Raw genomic sequence first — 23,487 nt, 5'->3', positions numbered from 1 at the left:
CAATGCTACAAGACGACTAACGGGATTCAAATGCACCAAGCAAAGGCTTGAGCATCGAAGCCCTCAGCAAGCTCCACATCCTGCCATTGATAAGGTGAAGCCAAGGAGACTAGTCACCGTCGGAGGACGACCACACTGTCACCTTCCGTGCACCATCACTGCAGAACCGCCATCCGCCTCTGCCTCCAAAGAAGGCCCCCTGCCCTCTCGTCCTGGGCCGTAGGACGCCACACCATCGGTAGGCAGAGCTGCTCACCCCTGAGCACGCATAGCCGGTCCAGACGATGGTCGGGAAGGACGACAAGTACAGCGACCCCATCAAGCAGAGCAATTCCTCCACCATCACATCATCTCCGACAAAAAGTATGGAGCCTGCTGCAAGCCATCGAACGAGGACACCACTAAAGATAATCGACGACCCACATGCTCAGAAACTCACACCACCACCTCCACCGACCCAAGGCGGCATCTTCAGGAAGAAGCCGTCGCTGGAACGCCGCTGCCGCCCAAACCAGGAGATTTTGGGCTTTCACCCGGGTCACGGAGGTGGAGGGCGAGGGAGAGGATCACGATGTCGCCTTCAGGAAGGGTAGCAATGCCTGGAGCATTGCCGACATCGTGGCCGCCGACGCCGGCCAGGAGCTTCCCCCGATCCAGAACCCATGCCCCCATCGTCCCACCCAACAGCAGGCTAGCAGGACGAGGTGCACCTAGGAGCAGAGGAGGACGCCGTCTTCAGCTCGAAGCACGGGGCCAACGGGGAAACCCCAGCCTCGAGCCCCATGTTCGCCGCCACCATGCTGCCCGAGCAGCCAAAGAAGGCGCCCCGCAGCATCCGCGCCAACCACCCGCCGCCGGAAGGGAGGCGCGCTCACCGGAAGAGGCCGCCGCCTCAGATCCGCGCCCGCCACGCGTGGCCCGCGCGCCCGCCCCCACACAACTGCGGAGAGGGGAGGAGCCCCCAGGCGGGACGTGAGCCACCGCACCCGCCAGATCCACCACCACTTCGCCCCACGGCCGCCGCGCGCCACGCCGACCGGGCCTCCGCCGGATCTCGCCGCCCCCGCGCCGCCAGACCGAGCAAAGGGGAGAGACAGGCCCCGCCGCCGCCAGAGCCACGCGGGCTTAGCCCGGCGCCGCCTGCCGGCGGCGGCGGGGGGAAGGGCATGAGAAGAGAGGGTGGGTTCCGGCGGCTAGGGTTGAGCCCCCCGGTTGCCGCGGGGGGCGACACGCGAGAGAGAGGGAGAGGGAGAAATTTATGGGCCTCTATGGTTTATCTTTTTGACTCCGTGGGTTCACCGTCACAATACGCTTTTTCCCATAATTTTATGCTTTCAATTTGAATTTAAAATATATTCGAGGTGGTACTATTCCTGTACGTCAAAAGCATGACGATCCTGCTGGTACGTAAAGACTTGGTCCTTCTGGTGTATGTTGGCCAGCCAACTGGACTAGGTTGGCCTATGTTACTGATCTACGCTTGGTTTTCTTAACAAATAGTACCACCTCGTCTTTTTACAAGGACAACCATCAATTTATATACATGTTCAAGTTACCTGTCATCAATCATCTTAATAAGCCAGCCTGGAAATTGGTAATCAGAGGATGATGAGGGTGCCCAGAAAACAAAATATTGAAGGAAGGAGATGAAATAATAAAAAAGGGATTCCTAATGCATGATTGACAAATATGGTGGGCAATTAAACGTGGCAATTAAGAAATATTCCTTCCCAAGACACGCTTGAATGCTTGCTGCATAATATAATAGGATTCCTAATGCGTGCTTGTCAATTATGAGGGGCAATTAAGAGAGATTCCTAAGACACGTTATGTATGCTGCATAAATAGTAAAGGTGACTGGGATAATTAAGGAAGGGGTTCATGCATACTGTAAACAGGATTCGGACTAATTAAGTGGCGGTCAGATTTTTTGTGCTAGCTGATTACAATTATTACTTTAATGCATGGTTTCTATTTGATGTTACTACTAGCTAATTGCCCGTGCGTTGCAGCGAGACATACACATTAGGTATTCTTACGGTTCAATAGCAATCGTCACATAAATCCCCCCCCCCCCCCCCCCCCGCCCGTCGTATCTCTACTCCTAGTGGAGCAGTTGGTAGTCCTTCCGCCGGTCAATTTTCGTCCCTCCACCCCCGGTTTTTTTTGGTACTTACCTCAACCCACCATTGCCCCGCCTCTAACCACCCGACCGGTAAAAAAACATCAATTTACAACGACGCCCATTGAGAACCGCGACGGTTCACAGTTAGAAAAACTTCCTAAACAGATGTACTCTGGTTAACTGACGAAAATACAGCTGATCTATCCGAAACATAACCCCTAGGACCCGAAAAATCGCCGTTCCCCCGTCAATCCTCCATATCGTGACTTTCTACCCGCAGCTTCCATCCCCGCCGCCAAACCCTTAGCCGCCGTCGTAGCTGCTCAAACCCTTGACCTCCTTCACCGCCGGTCCATCCATTGGGCGCCACCACCCGAGCGCAGAGACAGGATGGTCCCGTCTGATCCGTCGCTGATGAGTCGCTGATCATCGGATCTGCGTGCGATCCAGATGAATAAACACTATCTGGACCGGCGATTGCAAATACATAATGTTCCCGTGTGATCCCTCTGAGATCAGCTGCTATGGACCGGCGTGACCATCCCAGGTTTGCCCTTTATGTAATTAAACCTTTACAATACAACTCCTACTGCAAACCCTTGCAGATCTTCGTGATCATACGGTCCCAAGACTGCCTTCGTGATCTCTGATCGGTACCGTGGTCATACTGTGCAAGATTTGAAAACCATGAATCAAAATATAATGTTCTATCACTTTCCAATGACGGAGAAAGATGAAATTTACAACTGACTGGCTAATATGGCCAGCGTTCCATACCTGCTATAATCAAATTTGTCAGGCCCATAATGTTTAATCTTCTTGATTGAATTCTTCCAGGTGGTGAAGCGTCTTGTTCCCGGTGTCAGAATAACCATCAAGTGGCAACACTCATCTCTTTTGCCTGCAAGCATGTCATTTTAAGTGCACATAACTGACTCCCAGGTATCTTGCAGGTGACTTCCACCCTACGAGTCTGGGGCTGGTGACGGCCCTCGGAGACGGTGTCATCAGCAGCAGCATCTGGCAAGTGCAACGACTTTGCAGCTCACAACTCCAGTTTCCAGCCTCAAAGTGACATAAACAACAGGTTTGTTTCCCGAGTAATAATAGTGAAGGTTCCATCATATGTTTCTTGCACCAGTTATTGGGACAAATGGTAATCAGACAGCAAGAAAATATCTCATAACACAAATTTATCATACATTGATGAGAAAACAGTATTGTTTTTGCAATGTTCAAATAAAATTCACTGCTTGAACTCCAGTCAGTATATGGTAATAGATGATGCATGTTTCTGGTGGCAAATTGCATCACTACCAAATAGGAACTTCTGCTATCCATTTATTTAACCGGAGTTTGTAATCAAAGTGTACCTGTTAACCTTGTTGAGATGATATTGGGCTTCGGAAGCACACTGATATCGACTGAGCATCTCACCACTTTTTAAAATGTGGATTATGCATCTCGCAAGAGGATCACATGCAAAAAAGTTTGACAAAATAAACATCTGTCTGAAGAGTAACAAAATATAACCTAATGCAATTACCATCTGTCTGAAGATAAACAAAAGGTCAAGCAAAGCATCAAAGAGAACATCTAGCAGGGTTCAATCCCCGTCCTTACTTCACTGCAGGCAACGGTGCATAACTTCACTGCAGGCAACGGTGCATAATTTTCTATTATGTGTACTTGCATAGGTGCGTATGGGTAATTCAAGAAGCAAGGCGGTTGATCAGCAAACAGAAGAGGATGTTACTACGGGTATGATGCATTTCTACAAGAAAGTACTACACATATGTTAATTGCATAAACGAGCATTCTCAATATTTCATAAATTTATTGCGGTCCTTATAAGCGTGATAACTGTTGATCCTAATACTACCGTCATGCTTTTACCTATCATGATGTGGTACACATGGGTTCTCATCGATGCTAATAGCATAAGGCTTTTCAGGCCTTACCAGCTCTACAATAGTTGAAGATAACAATGCAAGCGTCTTACCCAGGTCTCAAAATGTTGGGGAAAACTCAACGGTGGTTCCAAGTATTTTCCTTGTGTTGGGAATTTCTTTATGTAGACACGACGGCAATATCATTGGCCTTACATTCATGATGGTTATAACTCTACAGATCCATCGTTGTCTCTTTCGGACGGAGATCAAAATGTGGATACCTTCACAACTCCTAATCTACATAATTTGGAAATTAACAAATATGTTAACGGTACTCACTCAACCGCATTTCATCTGGGAATATTGTTTAACTATATAATGTCGCATATGTGCCATTGGTACCATTTAATACGCCATTTTTATACTTATGGTATGTCATTTTCGTTTACAACGTGTCGCAATTTTTTCATATTTTGATTCTATAGGCGGTGAACCTCCAAACGAAGATATCGATGTTGCGACAAAGCTAACAGGTATTCCCACGGATGCTTATCTAACAGCGAACTTGGTCTCATGTACAGTTGGTGCGACAAAGCATTAAGGAATTTGTGTTTTATAATTTTGTCGTGTTGCAGACGACATCAGGTCCATCGATCGAATCCATATATCAAATGAACAATTGAACACAGAAAGGCCTGCAGCTTATCATAAGGAACCAGTCCAATATGATGTTCAACAGACATCATATCCGAAACCTGGTAATTTGTTTAAATGCATGTTGATGACTACTATTTGCGGCATCCAACTTATGTAATAGTAGTCGTATATTTTGTGTCAAGAATATTTACATGAGTTGTAAACATAATCTTGCTTCATGCAAATTTTTTTGTTTCACTAACAGCCATATTTTTATTTCATATCGTAGATCATCTGAAACTTAACAACGCGTGGAGGCGGGAATCTTATCGCATTTGGTCGACACAGGGTTTGATAAAAAAACAAGTCGATAGCCATATGCTTCAACGTCGTACGCTAGGTGATATCATGAATGTTCGTCAACCTAATCGTGTGAACTCGGGTACATCAATTACTCATTGTTTATAAATTTTCATGCGTGGAGCCCCCTTGTTATTACCTCATATATTACTGACCTATCCGGTTGAATCAGATAACTTGAATGTCACTAAAGAAAATACGGCAATAACGGAAGAAGAACGCAAAAGAGAACATAGAAACGCCCTGAGGAGAGCTTCTTATCGGAGGAAAAAGGAACGGGGTCTCCAAGAAGGTAAACTCCGGACCCATAATGAGACTGGTAAAATCTAATGACCTTTCAATCATCATTGTTATCTTCGTATAATTTGGTGTGTAATTTCCTAACCATATAGTAGCAGACAACCAACCTAGCTCCGCCCATACAACGTTATCGCTGTCTGACACAGCATTTACTGTTACAACTACGGAGACATCCGGTCTGGTTAACGACAATGATCTACATGGTAATTGACTCGTGAATAAGATGTCAGCAATGTGATCAGATTATGTTTTACTGACTAACATTTAAATTATGTCCAATATGACACCAGACGTTGAGGAGACTATACTTGAAGAAACTTGTCATATAAACGAGGAAGATCGCAAGAGAGATCATAGAAATGCACTAAGGAGAGCAGCTTATCGGAGGAAAAAGGAAAAGATGATAGCAGACGAAAATATAAGTGCAATATCTAATTCAGGTAAATATGCTTATTATTAATGCACACTGCATACCTTTTCATATAAACATTTGCTTTAATGACACGTTTACTGATAATTGATAATTGCCGTTTACCCAACTTAGTATAATTGATGCATTTAGCGTTGTGTCATATGCTTGATCTTAATGCAAATTATTTATGTTTGAGTACGTGAAGAATGTTATGAAATTCATTAGTCACTATGACAGTATTTATATAATGATGCTTGCACACCTGCTTTTATAAAGCCACCGCTGATAGCCCTAAATATACAGACTTATTGCATGATGATGCAACATTACCCCCTAAGTCATTAGACGCCTCCGTTCTTACCCATGACAACGACCTAGCTAAGAGGATACAGGGAAACTCTCGTAGCCAAGCATGTTATCAGAAGCAAAATGTAGAACGGACAGTTGAGGATAGAGAGGATTTGAATGGAAATGTACGAGGGAAGCGCGTGCAGCGCCGCAAAAGCATGTCGGAGATTGACATGGGGCAGTCAAGTGCTCAAAGGAAGGCCAGTTATGCTAAAAGGAAAAACACCCCGTGCAAAGAATCCCTCGCACTCCCACGTCCAGACATTACTAACCTAATATCTGATAGTCTCGCAATTCCCCTTTCTCGGTCTGCCGAAGTTGATTCATCAGATGGTGACCCTCCTCCTGTCATGCCGAATTACGGTGTTTGCACCAATGGTATGTGATAGCTTTTCTTATGTTCTGTTGCAACTTATCATCACCCTTGTTAAAACCTCCTTAGTACTTTGACACATTCTCCGCAACATAAATGCAGACGACATCGATGTGTTAGCTGCGCCCATCATGGGCGATGAGCCGACACCAGCCGAATTGATGGATGAGGAGTACTACATGTATCGCGGCCAAGGTATGGTCATCTCGGAACGTAGAAAGCCAGGAGCTTCATTGTAGTTGTAATGCCCGTGGGTTTGATTTTAATGATCATGTTTCAATGTATTCCTGTAGGATCGGATAATGACACGTTCGAGGGTGACGAGGAAACGAGCATGTCGTCTGTTATACCTAGCGAGGTTGATCCATTAGACTGTGTGTACACAAACATACCAGACAAGACCCACATCCTGAAGCTCGATGGAAACTGCACACACTGCAATGCCAGAAAGTTTGTGTCTGAGACTGACAGATTCTGCTGTCGCAATGGACAGATCGAGCTTAAACAGCCGGAACCAATCCCAGAGCTTATGAGGCTATGGTCCAGCATGGATGCCGATTCTAGACATTTTCGTGAGAACATACGGTTCTTCAATGAGCATTTCGCCTTCACAACCCTTGGCGTCAGCCTTGATGAGAACTACACAAACATGAAGTCTGGTGTGTACACATTCCGGGCACACGGAACCATCTATCACAATGTGCATTCGTTTGGGCCTAGCTCACGTCCAGAACATTTGCAGTTGTACTTCTATGATGATGACCCAACCTTAACTCATCGTAAGGCGGCCACAAAGCAATTAGACCAAGATGTTGTGAAGAAGATAGTAGACATACTTAAAGAAAACCCATACTCCCAGCAATTTAGGAGTTTGGGTGCGCACAAGGACAACCTTGATGATTATAGGATTAACCTAAACACCGATAAGAGGCTAGACCAAAGAGTGTATAATAGACCATTGTCATCTGAGGTTGCTGCAATTTGGGTTGAGGGCACCGACCTGGCAAAAAGGTTTGACAGGAGGATAACACTTTATGGCAACAACAATGAAAGGCATAGTATACGCGTGTCATCCGGAGCATATGACCCGTTGTCTTATCCCCTATTCTATCCAAGGGGGGAATTAGGTTGGCATCCGAAACTACCTAAACGTAATGTTCCTTGGGAGGCTGTACTACATCCTCAACTGGTCCTTGATGATGATGATGATGATGATGCAGGTATGACACATGTGTCCATTTTTTTTCAAATAATAACTTGTTCTTCATCTGCGTCTAGGTTTTGATGCTATTACATTATTTGCAGAGGGTAATAGCAGGTTGTGCGTCTCCGTCAGAGACTACTACTGTTATATGCTGCAAACACGACCTGCAATCTTCAACCCTATACTCTGTTGAGCACGACTGCTGCAGCAATGGGCTGTCGACATGTATGTTAAGATTGAGAGTTGTCGGTTGCGGTGGTATAGGAAAAACCAGACGCAGATTCGTGCCGACTTGTATAAAGGAGTGGTTGATGCCATCACTTCGGGGGAGACGCGAGCAAGCGCGGTTGGGGTTAGAATAGTGCTCCCTGGAACATACCCTGGTGGCGATCGCGACATGAAGAGGAGGCATATGGATGCCATGGCAATTGTCCATAAATACGGGAAGCCAGACATCTTCCTCACCATGACTTGCAATCCTAAATGGGAGGAGATCACGAATGAGTTGCATCCTAGTCAGACGGCGCAAGACCAACCTGATATGGTGGCACGTGTGTTCTATGGCAAACTAGAGCACATGAAATACATGTTGTTCAAGAAGCAAATCCTGGGTGTTGTTGTCGCTTACGTATACGTAGTCAAGTTTCAAAAAAGGGGCCTCCCCCATGCACATTTTTTGTTGATCATGGACTCCACATATAAGCTTATCGTCCCGGAACAGTATGACCGACTCATTTCCGCTGAGCTCCCAGACAAGCATAAGTATCCAGATTTATATGCTATGGTTGTAAAACATATGATGCACGGACCATGCGGTGCTCTTAACCCGAAGAATGTCTGCATGCAAGAGAACGGTTGCAAGTGCAGATACCCACGTCCATTCAATGAGAACAAAGCACAGGGGAAGGACTCATACCCTATTTATCGTCGGAGAGACGATGGAAGGCGTGCTAAGGTCCGAGGAAAGATGTTGGACAACAGGTGGGTTGTTCCTTATAACCCATACCTATTGCGGATGTTCAATTGCCACATCAACGTTGAGGTCTGCTCTAGCATAAAGGCCGTGAAATATCTTTACAAGTACATTTACAAGGGCCATGATAAGGCTTCTTTCAGCATCGATCAGCCTGACGCCGATGGTAACATTGATGAGATCAAGAGATACGTTGACGCTAAGTGGGTCACCCCTCCAGAGGCAATGTGGAGGATCTTTGGCTTCCCACTTTGCGCCAATTATCCGCCTGTCTTGCAGTTGCCCCTTCATCTCCCGAATATGCACAGGGTTGCATTCAATGCCCAGGCTGACTTGAAGAATGTTGTCGCCTCCGAAAATGCTTCAAAATCCATGTTAACGGAATATTTTAAGGCTAATCAGGAACACCCTCGGTCTAGACATATACTGTACAAGGATTTTCCCGGAAGCTTCACGTGGCAGAAGAAAAAGAAGTATTGGAAGCCGCGGGTCGAGCGTTTTCAAATTGGGCGCATAGTATCTGCCAATCCTGCCGAGGGGGAGCGATACTACCTGCGTGTGTTGCTTAACCATGTGGCTGGCAAAACATCCTTCGACGACTTGCTCACCGTGGACGGCGTGCTATGTGGGAGCTTTAGAGAGGCTGCTGAAAGGTTGGGACTGATCGAGGCAGACAACACGCTCGACGAATGTCTTAATGAGGCTGAGCAGTGGGCAATGCCATGCTCACTTAGGAGGCTCTTCGCAACCATTTTGGTGCACTGCGAGCCAAGCGATGTGCATGGTCTTTGGGATCGGCACTTCGAGCCTATGTCGGATAACTATCGTCGATCACGCACGTCCCATGACGAGGTGGAGCAGATGGTGTTGCTTGACATTAGGGGGATGTTGCAGTCCATGGGTAAAGACATTGTTGATTTCGCTCTTCCAAGCATAGATGGTGCGTTCGACCCTACAAAGGGCGAGGCGAGAGAGGTAATCGAGGAATCAACCGTTGAGTTTGACATGGATGACACGAAATTGGCAGATTCACTGAACACGGAGCAGAGGGCCGCATACGAGGAGATACTAGGGGCTGTTGGACGCGATGATGGGGGTGTATTCTTTGTTGATGGCCCTGGAGGTACAGGTAAGACCTTCCTATATAGAGCGATGTTTGCCAAGGTGAGGAGCCAGGGCAAGATTGGTATCGCTACCGCAACGTCCGGCGTCGCCGCTTCTATCATGCCTGGCGGCAGGACTGCCCACTGGAGATTCAAGATCCCATTGAGTTGCGATGATGGAGGCTCGTGCAGCTTCACCAAGCAGAGTGGGACCGCCAAGCTGCTACGGATGGCCTCATTGATAATATGGGACGAGGCCAGCATGACGAAGCGACAAGCGGTTGAGGCATTGGATAATAGCATGCGCGACATCATGGGAATACGCGACCGACCCTTTGGAGGAAAGACTGTAGTTTTTGGCGGGGACTTTATGCAGGTTCTTCCGGTCGTCAGAAGGGGGTCGCGGGGCCAGATAATTAATGCAAGCCTCCGAAGTTCTCATCTATGGAAAGGTATGCGGCAGCTACGACTCATCACCAACATGAGGGCTCATAATGACACATGGTTTGCCGATTACTTGCTAAGGGTCGGCAATGGCACTGAGGAGGTCGACAATCAAGGCAACATAGTACTCCCAGAAGATATTTGTCTGCCGTCTACGGGCGAGGCTGACGACCTGGAGAAGCTTATTGAGCATGTATTTCCGAGTCTGGACGACAACATGGATGATCCAAATTACATGACATCTTGAGCAATCCTGTCCACAACAAACGACAACGTAGACAAGATAAACATCCGCATGATAGAGCGTTTTCATGGAGACGAAGTAATCTACCATAGTTTTGACAGTGCGGAGGATGACCCATATGGCTACTATGCTCAGGAGTTTCTGAATGGATTGACCCCTAACGGTCTCCCTCCGCATGCTCTCAAGCTAAAGCTGAATTGCCCTGTCATACTTCTAAGGAACATTGATCCAGCTAATGGTCTGTGTAATGGCACTAGGCTTGTTGTTAGAGGTTTTGAGAGGAACACCATTGATGCAGAAATCGTCATTGGACAACACGCTGGCAGGAGGGTCTTCCTTCCTCGAATACCTCTCTGCCCATCTGAAAATGACATATTTCCGTTCAAGTTTAAGAGGAAGCAATTTCCTATAAGGCTTAGCTTTGCTATGACCATTAACAAGGCTCAAGGACAAACTATCCCGATTGTTGGTGTGTACCTACCCAATCCCGTGTTCTCACATGGTTAGCTCTATGTTGCTTTGTCTCGAGCCACCGCGAAGATAAACATAAAGATTCTCATTCAGAAGGAGAAGCCGAAGGAGAAGACCAACCAGCATAAGGACAATACAAAGAAGCGAAAAAGAACGACCGTGTCCTTACTGACCTCGATGAAGAACATCGTCTACAAGGAAGTCCTTACAGGTTGATAACCGGTTAATAGCAATGCAAGTTTTGTAATGACACGGTCGATTACTTTTGCTAATGTCAATACATGCTGTTATTCGTTTTTCTACGTGTATCTTTCTATTTGTTATTTTTATAGACGGAGGTATACTCGATGTATTCGAGCTACGCACTGCAGTTCAATAATCAGCCTTCATATTGGCATCATCATCACCACTATGGTTTTTGTACTATTGATGTTTTTATGGCGTTGTACATGTCACACAACGTATTATTTTAGTGTACAATCTGTGGTACAGATCTATTGATTTGCCTGCTAAATACCATGGACATGCAACGAACTTTTTTAATTAAGCCAAGTTATCATACCCGTACTTATATATTTTGGTAATTTGATAATATGCTGTACTGTAAATTTATTGGCGTCCTTACTATCTTTATATTATAGTTATCATACCCGTTGTACTCTGTAGATTGTTACAATGCACATGTAATTTTGCTGAAGTGTGCAATATTTAGCAAAAGTTATATTACTTGTACTTTCAGGCAGTTGTACTAATAAATTTACAGTACAATTCAAGTTACATATTATTCTATTCCATTGGTTCATTTACGTTTATGAGATTACTGCGGATCTGAAAGAGTTCTAAACTATAAATTTAAACAAGGCTTCATTAATCTTGGACCTGGCGAGGATTGGTTCAGGCATCGCTTCATGGTTTTCTGGTCCATGAGAACTTGTGCTAGGCTGATATGGAGCGTCCTAAACGTAATGCCTTAGCGGGACAGCAAAGATTCCATTAAGATGGTTAGTTGGTTTGAGGGTGGTCGACTTATAGTTGCACCCAGCCTATAATATTTTGCTGTGCTGGCGTCAAATAATTAAATGTACATCGAAATGTGTATCCTGTTCTAGATGCCATGTAATACTAGGATTCTCATTTTACCTTATGATGAGAGCATGCACTATAAGTCTCGATTGGTTACATCCGTACAAACTAACATGTCAACTAAGGCTCTTAGCTAATTTTCTAGAGCAACATTATACATCTCATTATATATAGAGCTACAGGACCATGCCAAATAATTAAACCGTAGCAACATGGAACTATGAAGGAAATTACTACATATATGTAATGAGATAGGAAATTTGGTGTCAAACTTGAAGCAGGAGTAGGATATACAATAATATTCAATGAAGAAACAAACCACGTTTGATACAAGTGTTGATTATAGATTATCATAATTTCCTACTATTTCGCATGAAGTTTATTCTTAATGGCATGTTACAAAGATAACCTCAAACCAAAATTAGAAATAATTTAATTTTACTATATGCAGTCTTATTAATATATATGCAAAATATAAGATGCCAATATCCAGATATAATAACCGGAAACAAATAATATATTATCGGCATACTTAGTATATATTAAGGCATGTGATCTTATCCGGTATTTACAAAATGGCAAGTTAGCTGTTTTTAAATGTATTATACTACTGTGTTGACCACGCCGAATCACAACTGTGATTCCATTGAATTTTTAGTGATTGTGATCGTATGAGTTGATTCATTTACCGATTTTGTAAATATTGTTTCCTTATAAACATCTATAAAAGCCCGTGGCAACGCATGGACAAACCCAAACATATCGCTCTAAGACCCTTGCCGCTAGAGCTAACTTTGACATGTCGTCATCCAACAGCATCGATGTGGCTGATGATAGACATGATGAACAAGAAGAAAATAGGGAGCTGCAACCTGATGATATTGGTCAGCTGGAACAAGATGTGGAAGAACAGAGCCGAAATTTGATTGTTGGTGAGGGATCTGCACCTAGACGTAAGAAACTAAGGAAGCATGATTATATTATGCCTGTTCAATTACCATCCTTGCTTTCGTCGAACCATTTTCATAACCTAATCCGACGTCGCGAGGTGCATCACATCCCTCATGCACATGTCCCCTCCGACTGGGATATCCAGCGTGGCACGGGGTCAAGTGCATCAAGGAAAGATGTTTGGGGTACCAACAACTACGAGCTTCTGCAGGCACAAACGAAGGTGGTCCAGAAGCACATTCAAGGATGTGACAAGCCATCACCAGCTGATAAGGACGAAGCATAAGTAGATCTACAATAATGTTGAGATGATAGGTTGTTTTTTTTCATCCCGTGTAACCGTTCGGACTTGAACAGTAACAAAGTGTCATTTTCAGTTCATTTATGGGTGTTACGTGTGGGCTAAATATGCGCAATGTCAATCTGATTTTCCCTTATATCTTATTTATTTCTCTAATTACACTCTAATTTCTTAAAATAATTAGCCCCGATGATAACGTGGCAAAACAAATAGCTTAATATCAGACTTATATTTCTCACCCTAATTCTTAGCCGAAAGTCCTCATTGCAGGCATGCACACGATCTCTCCCATCTCTCTATGTGCACCTTCTGCATAATACGGTCTCTCGCTGCCGTCCAGGTGGCTTCTGGTGCCGCCACGTCTTTGATCTCATCCACCAATCCACTACGATCCTACTAATCCATGTTCAGGTTCACGTCTTCCCTCTATTGTTTATCTCAAAACGAGCAGAACAGAGTGGCTTTTCTGGATCTGCACTTTTCAGCCAGGGGGGCCGACGCAGGCGTGTGATTGCTGGTTTATGCCGCTCCGTAAGGCAGAGAGAGCGTGTGTTTGTTAGAAAGGCGCAAGGGCCAGAGCAGCTCTATCCTTCTGTGTATTTTCCATGCCGACGAGCAGCAGCAGCCAGGCCTCACGCGTTGAGAGAGAAAGAGATATGAGCTATAATTTTTAAGTTCTAAATGAGCGGGCTCTTATGTTGCTTCTGCGGATGCATAAACAGAGAGCATTTGCCTAATCAGGTTGTTGCTAATGCATACGCACAAATGCTCTACTATTGTTTCTCTTTTGTACCTATGTGTGTCGTTAATACAGTCGTGATGAAAAAGAATACACAATATCCTCCCGTAGTGGCAATTATATTATTTGATATAGATGATGATAGTAAAGTTATGTGTTAAGCATGATATATTATGTGTTAAGCACGGGCAGAGACCTATATCATAAATTTATATATCATCAAGTTAATGGAAATTAAAATATATTATAATTAATTAATATACTTATGTGTATATAAGAAATAGAAAGTTTGTTTTTCAAAGGCAAGTGATAAATCATATGCGTTTTCATAGGCAAGTGATCATGCTTGAGTATCAAACTGAAGATCATGGACCGATTATGTTATGTACGTTTCCTTGTTTAACAATCAATATTTATTAGGTTGCCGAATATTACATATCTGAATATAGATATGTCACCCACGGTGGCCTAGCCAGCCAAAATCAAAATTTCTTTTTCCCGCCGCCCACTATGCTTATATAAATAATGCCCGCTGCCCACAAATTTTCTGTACACGAAAAGTCATCTCCTCCACGACGACCATGGTGATCTCATACGGATCGATCACATCTAAGAGGGTGGTGGCGCCGCCGCCAGCTCCTGTGACCAGTCAACTCATCTCCCCTCCGATGAAGAGGCAAGATTGAATAATCTTTTAATACGTCTATTTGCCATCACCATATAACTGATTTTTTCTTCAAATAATCACCACTGTTTTTCCACTTGTTCTTTTATGTAAAAAGATGGAGCACACGGGATACACTAGAACATAGTAATAGGCTTGTCGATCAAATCATCTATTGTCTGCTTGTTTTCATCTTCTATATTCCTTAAAATTAGATGGACAGTGAGTCTGAATTACATATAATTTTATTTTCATCGTGTACAAACCAGATGTAGCAAGCACTAACACAATCACCTGAGTATATTAGTACTTGATTAGCAATCATTTATATAGTTTTTTAAGTTGTGTACTGATGGTCTGGCTGTGATCTCATTAGGGTTGTTTCTTATAACCAGTACATACTGCATGTTGACAAATCCATGTTTATCCCATATGCAATAGTTCTGATTGCAAGAAGAAGAAAAAAGCAGAACATGACTAATATGTATCAATTTGGCATGATTAGTGTTGGGCCACTAGAATGTTATGCTGCTTGTCTGTTAACTTTTTTGCTCCCCTTGGAAAATATGGATACCTGATCTTTTTTGTTTTTTTATACGCACAGGAATATTAGTTTTCATCGCGTCCAAATGGAACACATATATCATAATTGCTGGATTATTCAAGCTAGGGTCATGTGGAAGGCTCACATCAAAGAGAATGGAATGGGAAGCATGTACCTTCAATGCATACTACTCGATCGGCATGTAAGCATACTTTATAGCCCATATTTTTTAAATACAATTTTGATAAACATGTTTATTTGCTCATTGTAGTTATGTTTCATGAAAAAAATTCAGGGAACAAAGATGGAAGCCATTGCATACAACAGCCAGGCTATCCATTTCAACAGCGTGCTAGAAACCGGTAGGACCTACGATTTCAATCGCGTCGGGTTCAACCCCACAGAAATGCCAGATGGACATTTCTGGTACCTAGCCATGGACTTTGTGACCACACTAAGTTCTACGACCGAGGTTACAATTTCGCCGCAACAGATAACGTTGACAATTTGCCCACCGTGCTTCTCACAGTTTGGAGAAATCTTTGAGCTACGGGACAAAACCATCACGGGTGCATAATTTAATTTGTTGTTTTTCCATATTACTCTTTCCAACTCAGAGTCTCATTGTGATTTCAAATTTGCAGATGTGGTTGCTATTCTTGCCTATGTTGGTCAGATAGAATTTAGGTTGGATTCAGTGTATAGGCGCCGCGTCCCTTCCCTCGAGATTGGCCTCATGAACTTTCAGTAAGCGCTAATTATAATATGAGATCATCATATGCTTCTTTTTGTAATTCTATTGTTGCAATGTTACTCACATTTGTATTTGTTTATAGACGGCAGATAATTTTCTTACGTGTACGTGAAGAGCACGTTGGGCCTAACTTCTGGCGTTTGCAATGCACTGACAACCTGTTCGACAAGTTTGCTGTAACTTACGTACAGGTAAATCAGAGGCAGCGTTGCTTGCAAACTATGAGGGAGAGCACATTCTTCTTCTCTCCCAACATTAATGATGATCATCATTATCTACAAGGTAGGTGTTGCCTTCTATTTTAAAATTGTTTTCAATATATTTTGTCTGTAATACTATTTCAGTACCATATAACACTGATCGTTATCGTAGATATCCATGAAGCCAGCCTGACGACACTTGATGAAACACGTGCTTACGTCAATCGTGTTGTTCAAGGTAGGAACAATGGCCGTCAGAACTACCACAGCCGAAATTAGAGCATCAATGAGGGTTTTGGACGACTGACTATGTACTGATGCATATTGAAATGTCGCAAATAGATGGCTTCTACAGCTTTGTTATGGATCAAATTGAGAATTATCATTTTGGCATTGTGATTAATGTATTATACATATATATACCTTCATAATACGCAGTGTTCAGTATATCGGCTTACGCCGTCGTCCTTGAGCCGTCTCTCCCCCACCATTCCTTTTTTCACAAAAGCCATGAAAGGAAACAACAGATCCACTTAGTAGTTTTTTTATTGGAATAACTCACTAAGTCATCTTCCCCTCGTGCGATCCCAACATAGGCATGATCGAGGAATAACATCACGCGCACCCACGCCTCCGCCGACGCATGTTTGGACCCATCCGCCAGTACTATGGTCCATGTTCTCCCTCTCTTATCCCTCCTCCATTTATGCCTTATCGATCGTAACACTGTAGTGCACGAACGGCGCGCATGTAAGGATTATGTTGAAGTTGGAATATATAACAAACAATAGTTGCTTCATTTTTACCTTTACGACTTATATGTTTCTCATGAATATGATCATTATAAACTCTTACGTTTTCTTTAAAGACTTGCGGGACTAAAAGGCCATTGTGCGGTGTTTCATGCACTAACATATTGTTACTAGACACACTAAAGCTGTATTTTATTGATCAAGTAAACTCTAGAAATAATTTGCGGGAACATTTCTTTCTAGAAGGCTTCCTATGTGTATCTGTAAGACATAAGTAGATGTGTCTTAGTTATTCCACGTTCATACGTGGCACTCAAACATAAAACTAAATGAAAACGCTACCCACACCAAATACATGTGATTTATATGTGCCACGTATACTACTTAAAACACATCTAGACGTGCATCGGCAAGAACGAGGTTTTATAACTGAAAATTTTCTCTCCATGGAGATATACCCGTGAGCTTAAAATATGGATCAATGCATGTAAAAGAAGTGGGTTGTAGTATCATAATTCAATTAAGGGTAAAGATATAGATTATTCCACATGGTATAGGTTAGATCATGTTATATGTACCCCGTTGCAACGCACAGGCGCCTATGGACCATATCATCATGTCTAGAGTTTTTGTTATGGCAAATTTGAATGAGGTGTTCATGCTTTTGAAGAAAACACCGTTCAACATTTAGTTCAGAAATTCCCGTGTATTAGGAAATTATACAAGTATTTTTTGTTAAGGAACATCATGCACTAAAAAAATAGTAAGCGCTAATTATATTTAACCAATCTACATGTAATACAAAATATATTGTGTAAAATTATTCTAACATTCCTATAAACACGTTTGCCATGTCTTAACATATTTATATAATTTTGTATTATGCACAATGATTTGTAACACACGTTGAACAGTTTGCAAATAAATGTAGACACAATTTTAGAGTACACGTGAACAGATTAAATATACATAAATTATATAGAAAGTTTGTTTGGTAATAGAAGGCCGGTTTCTTCATATGTTTTGTTTCGGAAATGTATGGGACACCTTCCACTTATCGTACAAAGATATGATCCGTTCACAGCTGAAAATATTTTATACTAGGAAATGAATAATATAGACATTGTCGGATGGAATGATATGTGGCACCTTCCATATGCCTTATGTACTATGTGTTGTGACACTTAATGCATCCGATGCTGAAAATCAGGCGTAATTAAAAGTTTGCTTATTATGTGGCTTTCAACAATGGAAGTTTCCGTATTATTTGGAAGGCACACAAGTCTATATGATGCAGCTGCCATAACATATACTGATCCCTTCATATAACCAACGACGAACTCCTGTTTCAACACCCACCCCAGTCTTCACCAATTTTCAATCACTCACGACTCTCATCAATGGAGGCTGTGCACGAGCCAGTGGATGTTCAGCTAGCACCAGAAGAGGCGTTGCCCGCCCCTCAGGAGGCTGCGGGCAACGCGCATGCCCTAGAAGATGCCGTTGAATACATTTTCCAGTTTATCACTGTTGTCCAGGACGATGAGGCACTAAAGTAAGTTGTTTTGCTCTTCATATCATTCTTGTACACATCAGGCTAGATATCGGTTGGGCAACACAGCAGGCTAGACATAATTAACCATGATAGTCCACTAATTATGTTTGGTTGTCTAGGTGTTATATATATTAGTGTATATATCTTTTGCACTGTTTCACCGTTGCTAAATATTTTATGTGACTGTATCACAGCATTTTTGATGTGGTACATGTGCCCATTTTATTTTTATTCATCTCTAACATTATTAAATACAAAATAGCTACCAGATTATAACAAAAGATCTAGCGTGTTTTAAATTAAGTAACTTTTTTTCACTGCTTTATATTATACAAAATAGTGTGTCTAAATGTGATTTGGTAAAGATTGGTCTGCATTTTTTGACCAGCCTACGGATTAGAAGCGAACGACCATATCAGATTGAAATCAGCCCACGGATGCTCCAGGAAACAATTAGCCTATTTGGAATAATTCATCCCGAGTGCTTCAATCTTGCAGTTCGTAAGCTTGCTAGCGCTGAAGTAGAGAGCACTGCAGGTACAAGAATGCTTGGAAACAAACATTTTTTCGACTTGCAGTTTCATTCTCTGGCATGGGCCCTCATACACTCTTCGATGGAGCAAGAAACACGCACCGCGGTGCTGATTGACAATGCCATTCTTCGGCCGTTTCCTAAATATGATGTGTTCAACTCTAACATTGTAAGAGACTCATTCTTATAATTTAATTTGCTAATTCCATTTTGTACTAACATGTGTCTATTTACGACAGTATCTACTACCATTTGCTTCTGTGGATTCTTCGTACGGACTACTTGTAGTCGACATGGAAACTAGGAGGGTTCTCCCAATTGATCCATCAATCGACGTCTATGGTGGATCATACAACTTTCATAACACTGAAACGAGGAAGGAAATCACAATGTGGAAACAAGAGTTCAACAATGTGTTGTAGATGAGGATCCCTGGTTGGAATACCAATCTCATGGACTGGTCAACGCACGACATCGTTTCAAATGGCAGGCGGTAATATAGTATATCGATCACACGCGTTATGAGCAGACCGTTATAGTTTTAATATAGTTTTTTTTTGAAACAGCAAAGACTCTGCTTTACTTGTCCTACAGGAGATGGCCCACCAGAATGGTACTACTGACTCTGGTAGGAAGACCACTCGCGTAAGTACACAATAACGAGGTTTATCGTGCGATCTATTTTCCAGCAATTTAAAAATGACTATTTCTTTCATCTTCTCTAGGATTCAATACAGCTCAGAAAGAACCTGTTGGTCCAGATGCTCACGATAAGAAACAATGAAGCTGCTGGAAACATACCAGATGAAATTAAAGCGGCATTGAGGGTTTTATACGACTGAATATGGTCAATTGCATTTTCGTATGTCGCAGATAAATGGCTACTATATCTTTGTTAGGGATCGTATTGAGAATTATCTATTTGGCAATACGGATAGCTATAATATGCATTGGATCGTATATATAGGTTTAAATACTTTTTGTGTTTTTGATATATTAAACATTTGAACAAGGGAATAAAATGCCCATCAGGCCCAGAGGCTGCCTTTCGGTTGGCAGAGTTAATGACCTCCCAGACCTTCATCAGACAACTGAATCATTAAGGCCTCATTCTCGATGTTTGACATCATGTTACAATTGTCGCATATAGAGGGAGAGATAGAGAGACCACACTCCTGTATCCCCCAAAAGAGAAGAGAAGAATTCTACAACATGGCATATGATGAGGGATTGACCCGAAGTCGTAACTACATTAATGATAAGGCTATCTAAAACATCATCTTCTCCTACCATTGTATGGGCGCTGAAGTAGGTCATTGGGGAGTCCCCTTTAAGAGTCCAATTGAGGGTACCACGCTGACGCCAATTGATCTCTCACTGCTGATGCAGCTGCACCAGAGCGGATTCAAGGTTTTATCGGACTGACAAATCATGCTCCGAGAAGCCTATCGCATCTGCTAAAAGGTCCAAGCCCGCGATCTGGCCCTATAATGAATTTTACTCCCTGCGGGTCTCCGCTTCTCTGTTAAGAGACCAGCCCCTAAGAAACTTACGAAGATCATACGAGCATTTGTGCCAGTAGTCCATGGGACCAAAGGATCAATGTGAATTTTTAAGAAGGCTAGAAATCTTGGTGGCAATAATATTGATTAATCCCACCACTAGAAGCTAGGAAGCATCGAACTGGAAGCGGGAAGAGGTCGTAGGTTGGTTTAAGCCAGCGTCCAATATGATGGGAGCATCAACTACATACTTTTAAATTCTTTTTTTTATTTTGGATATATTAAACATTTATTCTGCGACGCAGCCTATAACTCGAAATATCACGTCAATTATAACTGTAAAGTCATGAACTAGACTGATGGCAATACGAACTATATATAACTAACACGACAATGCCTACTTATCAACACCGGTGTAAAAGAAAAGCACTTGTCATAAATCTATGGCTGATGGAAAGTAATTACCTCATATTCATATCTTATTGTAAGTCAACAATCATTTCCTGCATGCTTTACCTGCAAATTAAAGTGGAGCTTGACCCTATTATCATGATGTAATGGACTCAAGTTATTTAAATGATGTGGATCTTACTCTTACATGAGAAGGCATCAAGGCTGTCCCTGATTGTAGATTGACCAATCTTAGGTTGGTAAATGAACACATTTACACTGAAAACAGAAACATGTAATACCATACATTAGTATCAAGTAATTCCCATGTTACCATGAGCACGACGAGTTCAAGAAAGAAGAAAAAATCTCATACCAGTCTAACGGGATTTATTATAATAGCTACATGTCGAATGTCTTGTAAAGTGAGTTCATATGCAGTCGAACGGGATGTATAATAAAAGCTGCCAAATCAAAACATCAATAGATAACTACAATTAGTTTATATACAGTCAAGCAAACAAGTGACATAAAAAGTCCAAAGCATTATTTTCAATGAGAAAATAAGTGATCAAAAAATTCAATATAATTTCACTTTTACAACTTTAATATTTTAATAGACAAATCACAGATTGTATCTATTGCATTTTTTTGGTGCAAAACTATTTTGTTTTAAAAATATTTTGTAACTTAAAGAAATACTAAAGAAATACATCGTAAAAACTATTTTGTAACTTAAAGAAATACTAAATAAACAAATTTGTTTTAAACATGTTTGGATCTTTTACATCTTCTCTGATTTATTAGCAGACGTACTCCGTTGCAATCCTTCGGTGTATAGATTATTATGAGTTAATAAATTAAATATTCCACTTTGTCTGTGATAGAAAAATAAGATTGTATTAAATCTACAGATATGTTTACCCTAATAAAGATATAATGCTTGTACATACAGACGACCACGGGGAGGAGGAAAAGGAAGTTTCTTTTACTTCCTTTGCTGTTGTATTCACAGACAAAGTGGGCTGAAATAATGTAATCGGGAATATATTATCTGATACGGGGAGAAAGATCAGATCCGTCCACAAGTTATAACATGTTATAGATGGAAATGAATAACTGCTTTAATTAAACGACGTTGATCATTTGGAAGGCAATATCAACTCTCCAATTTATTAGATGTCACGGTACCAAAATTATAAACTCCATCTGCCTACTATTTATCCACCCACCCAAACTCACATATATCCCATCAGCAATTTCCGATCGAGAACTAAAGAACTAAATTTCTATTCAATGGAGGCGATCATTGGGAACGCTGCACACGCACCCGAAGAGGGTGCGTCTGCGGCCCAGGAGGATGTTCCCGGTCCCCAGGAGGATGTGCCTGCGCCCATGGATGTTTTGCACCCACCAATGCATGCCATTGAAGATGCACTCCAATACATATTTCACTTTATCATGGGCATTCGAGACCAAGATACATTAAAGTAAGTTGTCTTATTATACATTCTTTTACTATATACAGATAATGCTGGAAAACTGTTTTACACACCAAGGAAAGATAGCTAGATGGGCAATCATAAAACATTCATAGGTACATGTATAAGTTTTTTAGTTGAATCCGATGCTACATGAAGAGTGACATGCACAGCCCATGAATTAAGGTTCTAGATTTGATACGTGTATGTACATCTAGGTGAGGACAATCTGACCTCGTGCAATGTCATGCAATCTAAACATAAATTCGGTTTATAGGTTAGTATAGACAAAGTTAAACTAGAAGACGACCATTGATGTCTTATGTTGGGCATTTTTTTCAGCTTAATATGGATAAGAAGCTCCCGGTCGTACCAGATCGACATCAGCCTCCGAATGATCCAGGACACCCTTTTTTTCATACAAAACTTCATCCCGAATGCTTCAACCTTGTTGTACGTAAGCTTGCCAGCGCTGAATTAGAGAGGACCGCAGGCACCAACTGGGTTGGGAGCAAACATTATTTCGACTTGCAGTTTCATGCTCAGTCACAGGCCCTGAGGTACTCCTGGATGACTCAAGGAGAGCGCATCACGACGCTGATTAACTATGTTGTGGTCCCGCCTCTTCCTAAATATGATGTGTTCAACTCTGTAATTGTAAGAGAAGCTCATTCCTAAAGTTAGTTTTACTTATTATAATAGCAATTTATATGTGTCGATCTGCCACAGTATCTACTACTGTTGAAACTTTCGGATTCGTCATACGGGTTACTTGTAGTCAGCCGGCTGAGGAGGAGGGTTGTCGTGATGGATCCATCCTTCAACACGTTTGATCCTGAAGATAGCACTCATAACATATTGATGAGGAAGGAAATCACACTGCTGAAGGAAGAATTCAACACTGTGTTGCAGACTAGGATCGCTGGTTGGAATAACCAAATCATGGATTGGGAACAAGATACCATGTCCTGTGCTGCTCGTCAGTAAAATACTAAATTTATTGCATACATAAGATGCAGACCTTTATAATGTTTAATATTTATTTATTTTGTCGCAGCAAACACTCCGGCTTCTTTGTGCTACAGGAGATGGCCCACCAGATTGGTCGTTTGCGTAGCATGGGCTGGATGAACACTACCGTAAGTACAAAAATG

General features: G+C 42.2%; 1 protein-coding gene across 4 annotated transcripts; it reads left to right on the top strand.

The window, feature by feature from the left end:
- Positions 1-2,356: 2,356 nt before the first annotated feature.
- On the top strand, positions 2,357-7,917 carry LOC123110339 (uncharacterized). 4 transcript variants are annotated; one of them, XM_044530834.1, is made up of 15 exons: positions 2,357-2,672; positions 3,079-3,212; positions 3,823-3,886; positions 4,080-4,169; positions 4,256-4,348; positions 4,503-4,550; positions 4,653-4,775; positions 4,943-5,095; positions 5,186-5,305; positions 5,412-5,516; positions 5,604-5,753; positions 6,029-6,451; positions 6,549-6,641; positions 6,740-7,666; positions 7,752-7,917. In XM_044530834.1, the coding sequence occupies exons 3-15, from the start codon at positions 3,829-3,831 to the stop codon at positions 7,841-7,843; spliced, it is 2,475 nt and encodes an 824-aa protein (XP_044386769.1). In that variant the 5' UTR covers positions 2,357-2,672; positions 3,079-3,212; positions 3,823-3,828; the 3' UTR covers positions 7,844-7,917. The 4 variants fall into 4 exon arrangements, with proteins under 4 accessions (XP_044386769.1, XP_044386767.1, XP_044386768.1 ...); XM_044530832.1 differs by having other exon boundaries at positions 5,406-5,516; XM_044530833.1 differs by having other exon boundaries at positions 2,963-3,212; positions 5,406-5,516.
- Positions 7,918-23,487: the final 15,570 nt, after the last annotated feature.

The sequence above is a fragment of the Triticum aestivum genome, chromosome 5B (assembly GCF_018294505.1).
Source record: "Triticum aestivum cultivar Chinese Spring chromosome 5B, IWGSC CS RefSeq v2.1, whole genome shotgun sequence".
In the NCBI taxonomy this organism is placed as follows: Eukaryota; Viridiplantae; Streptophyta; class Magnoliopsida; order Poales; family Poaceae; genus Triticum; species Triticum aestivum.
The sequence above is the reverse complement of the archived record's forward strand: the minus strand, read 5'-3'. Positions and strand labels throughout refer to the sequence as shown.

What these genes read in the sequence shown, in the direction of transcription:
- LOC123110339 (XM_044530832.1), top strand. Translation starts at nt 3,829, where the DNA reads ATGGGTAATTCAAGAAGCAAGGCGGTTGATCAGCAAACAGAAGAGGAT. An exon ending in AATTAACAAATATGTTAACG is followed by an intron (nt 4,349 to 4,502) that starts GTACTCACTCAA and finishes TTGATTCTATAG; the next exon opens with GCGGTGAACCTCCAAACGAA. An exon ending in TTACGGTGTTTGCACCAATG is followed by an intron (nt 6,452 to 6,548) that starts GTATGTGATAGC and finishes ACATAAATGCAG; the next exon opens with ACGACATCGATGTGTTAGCT.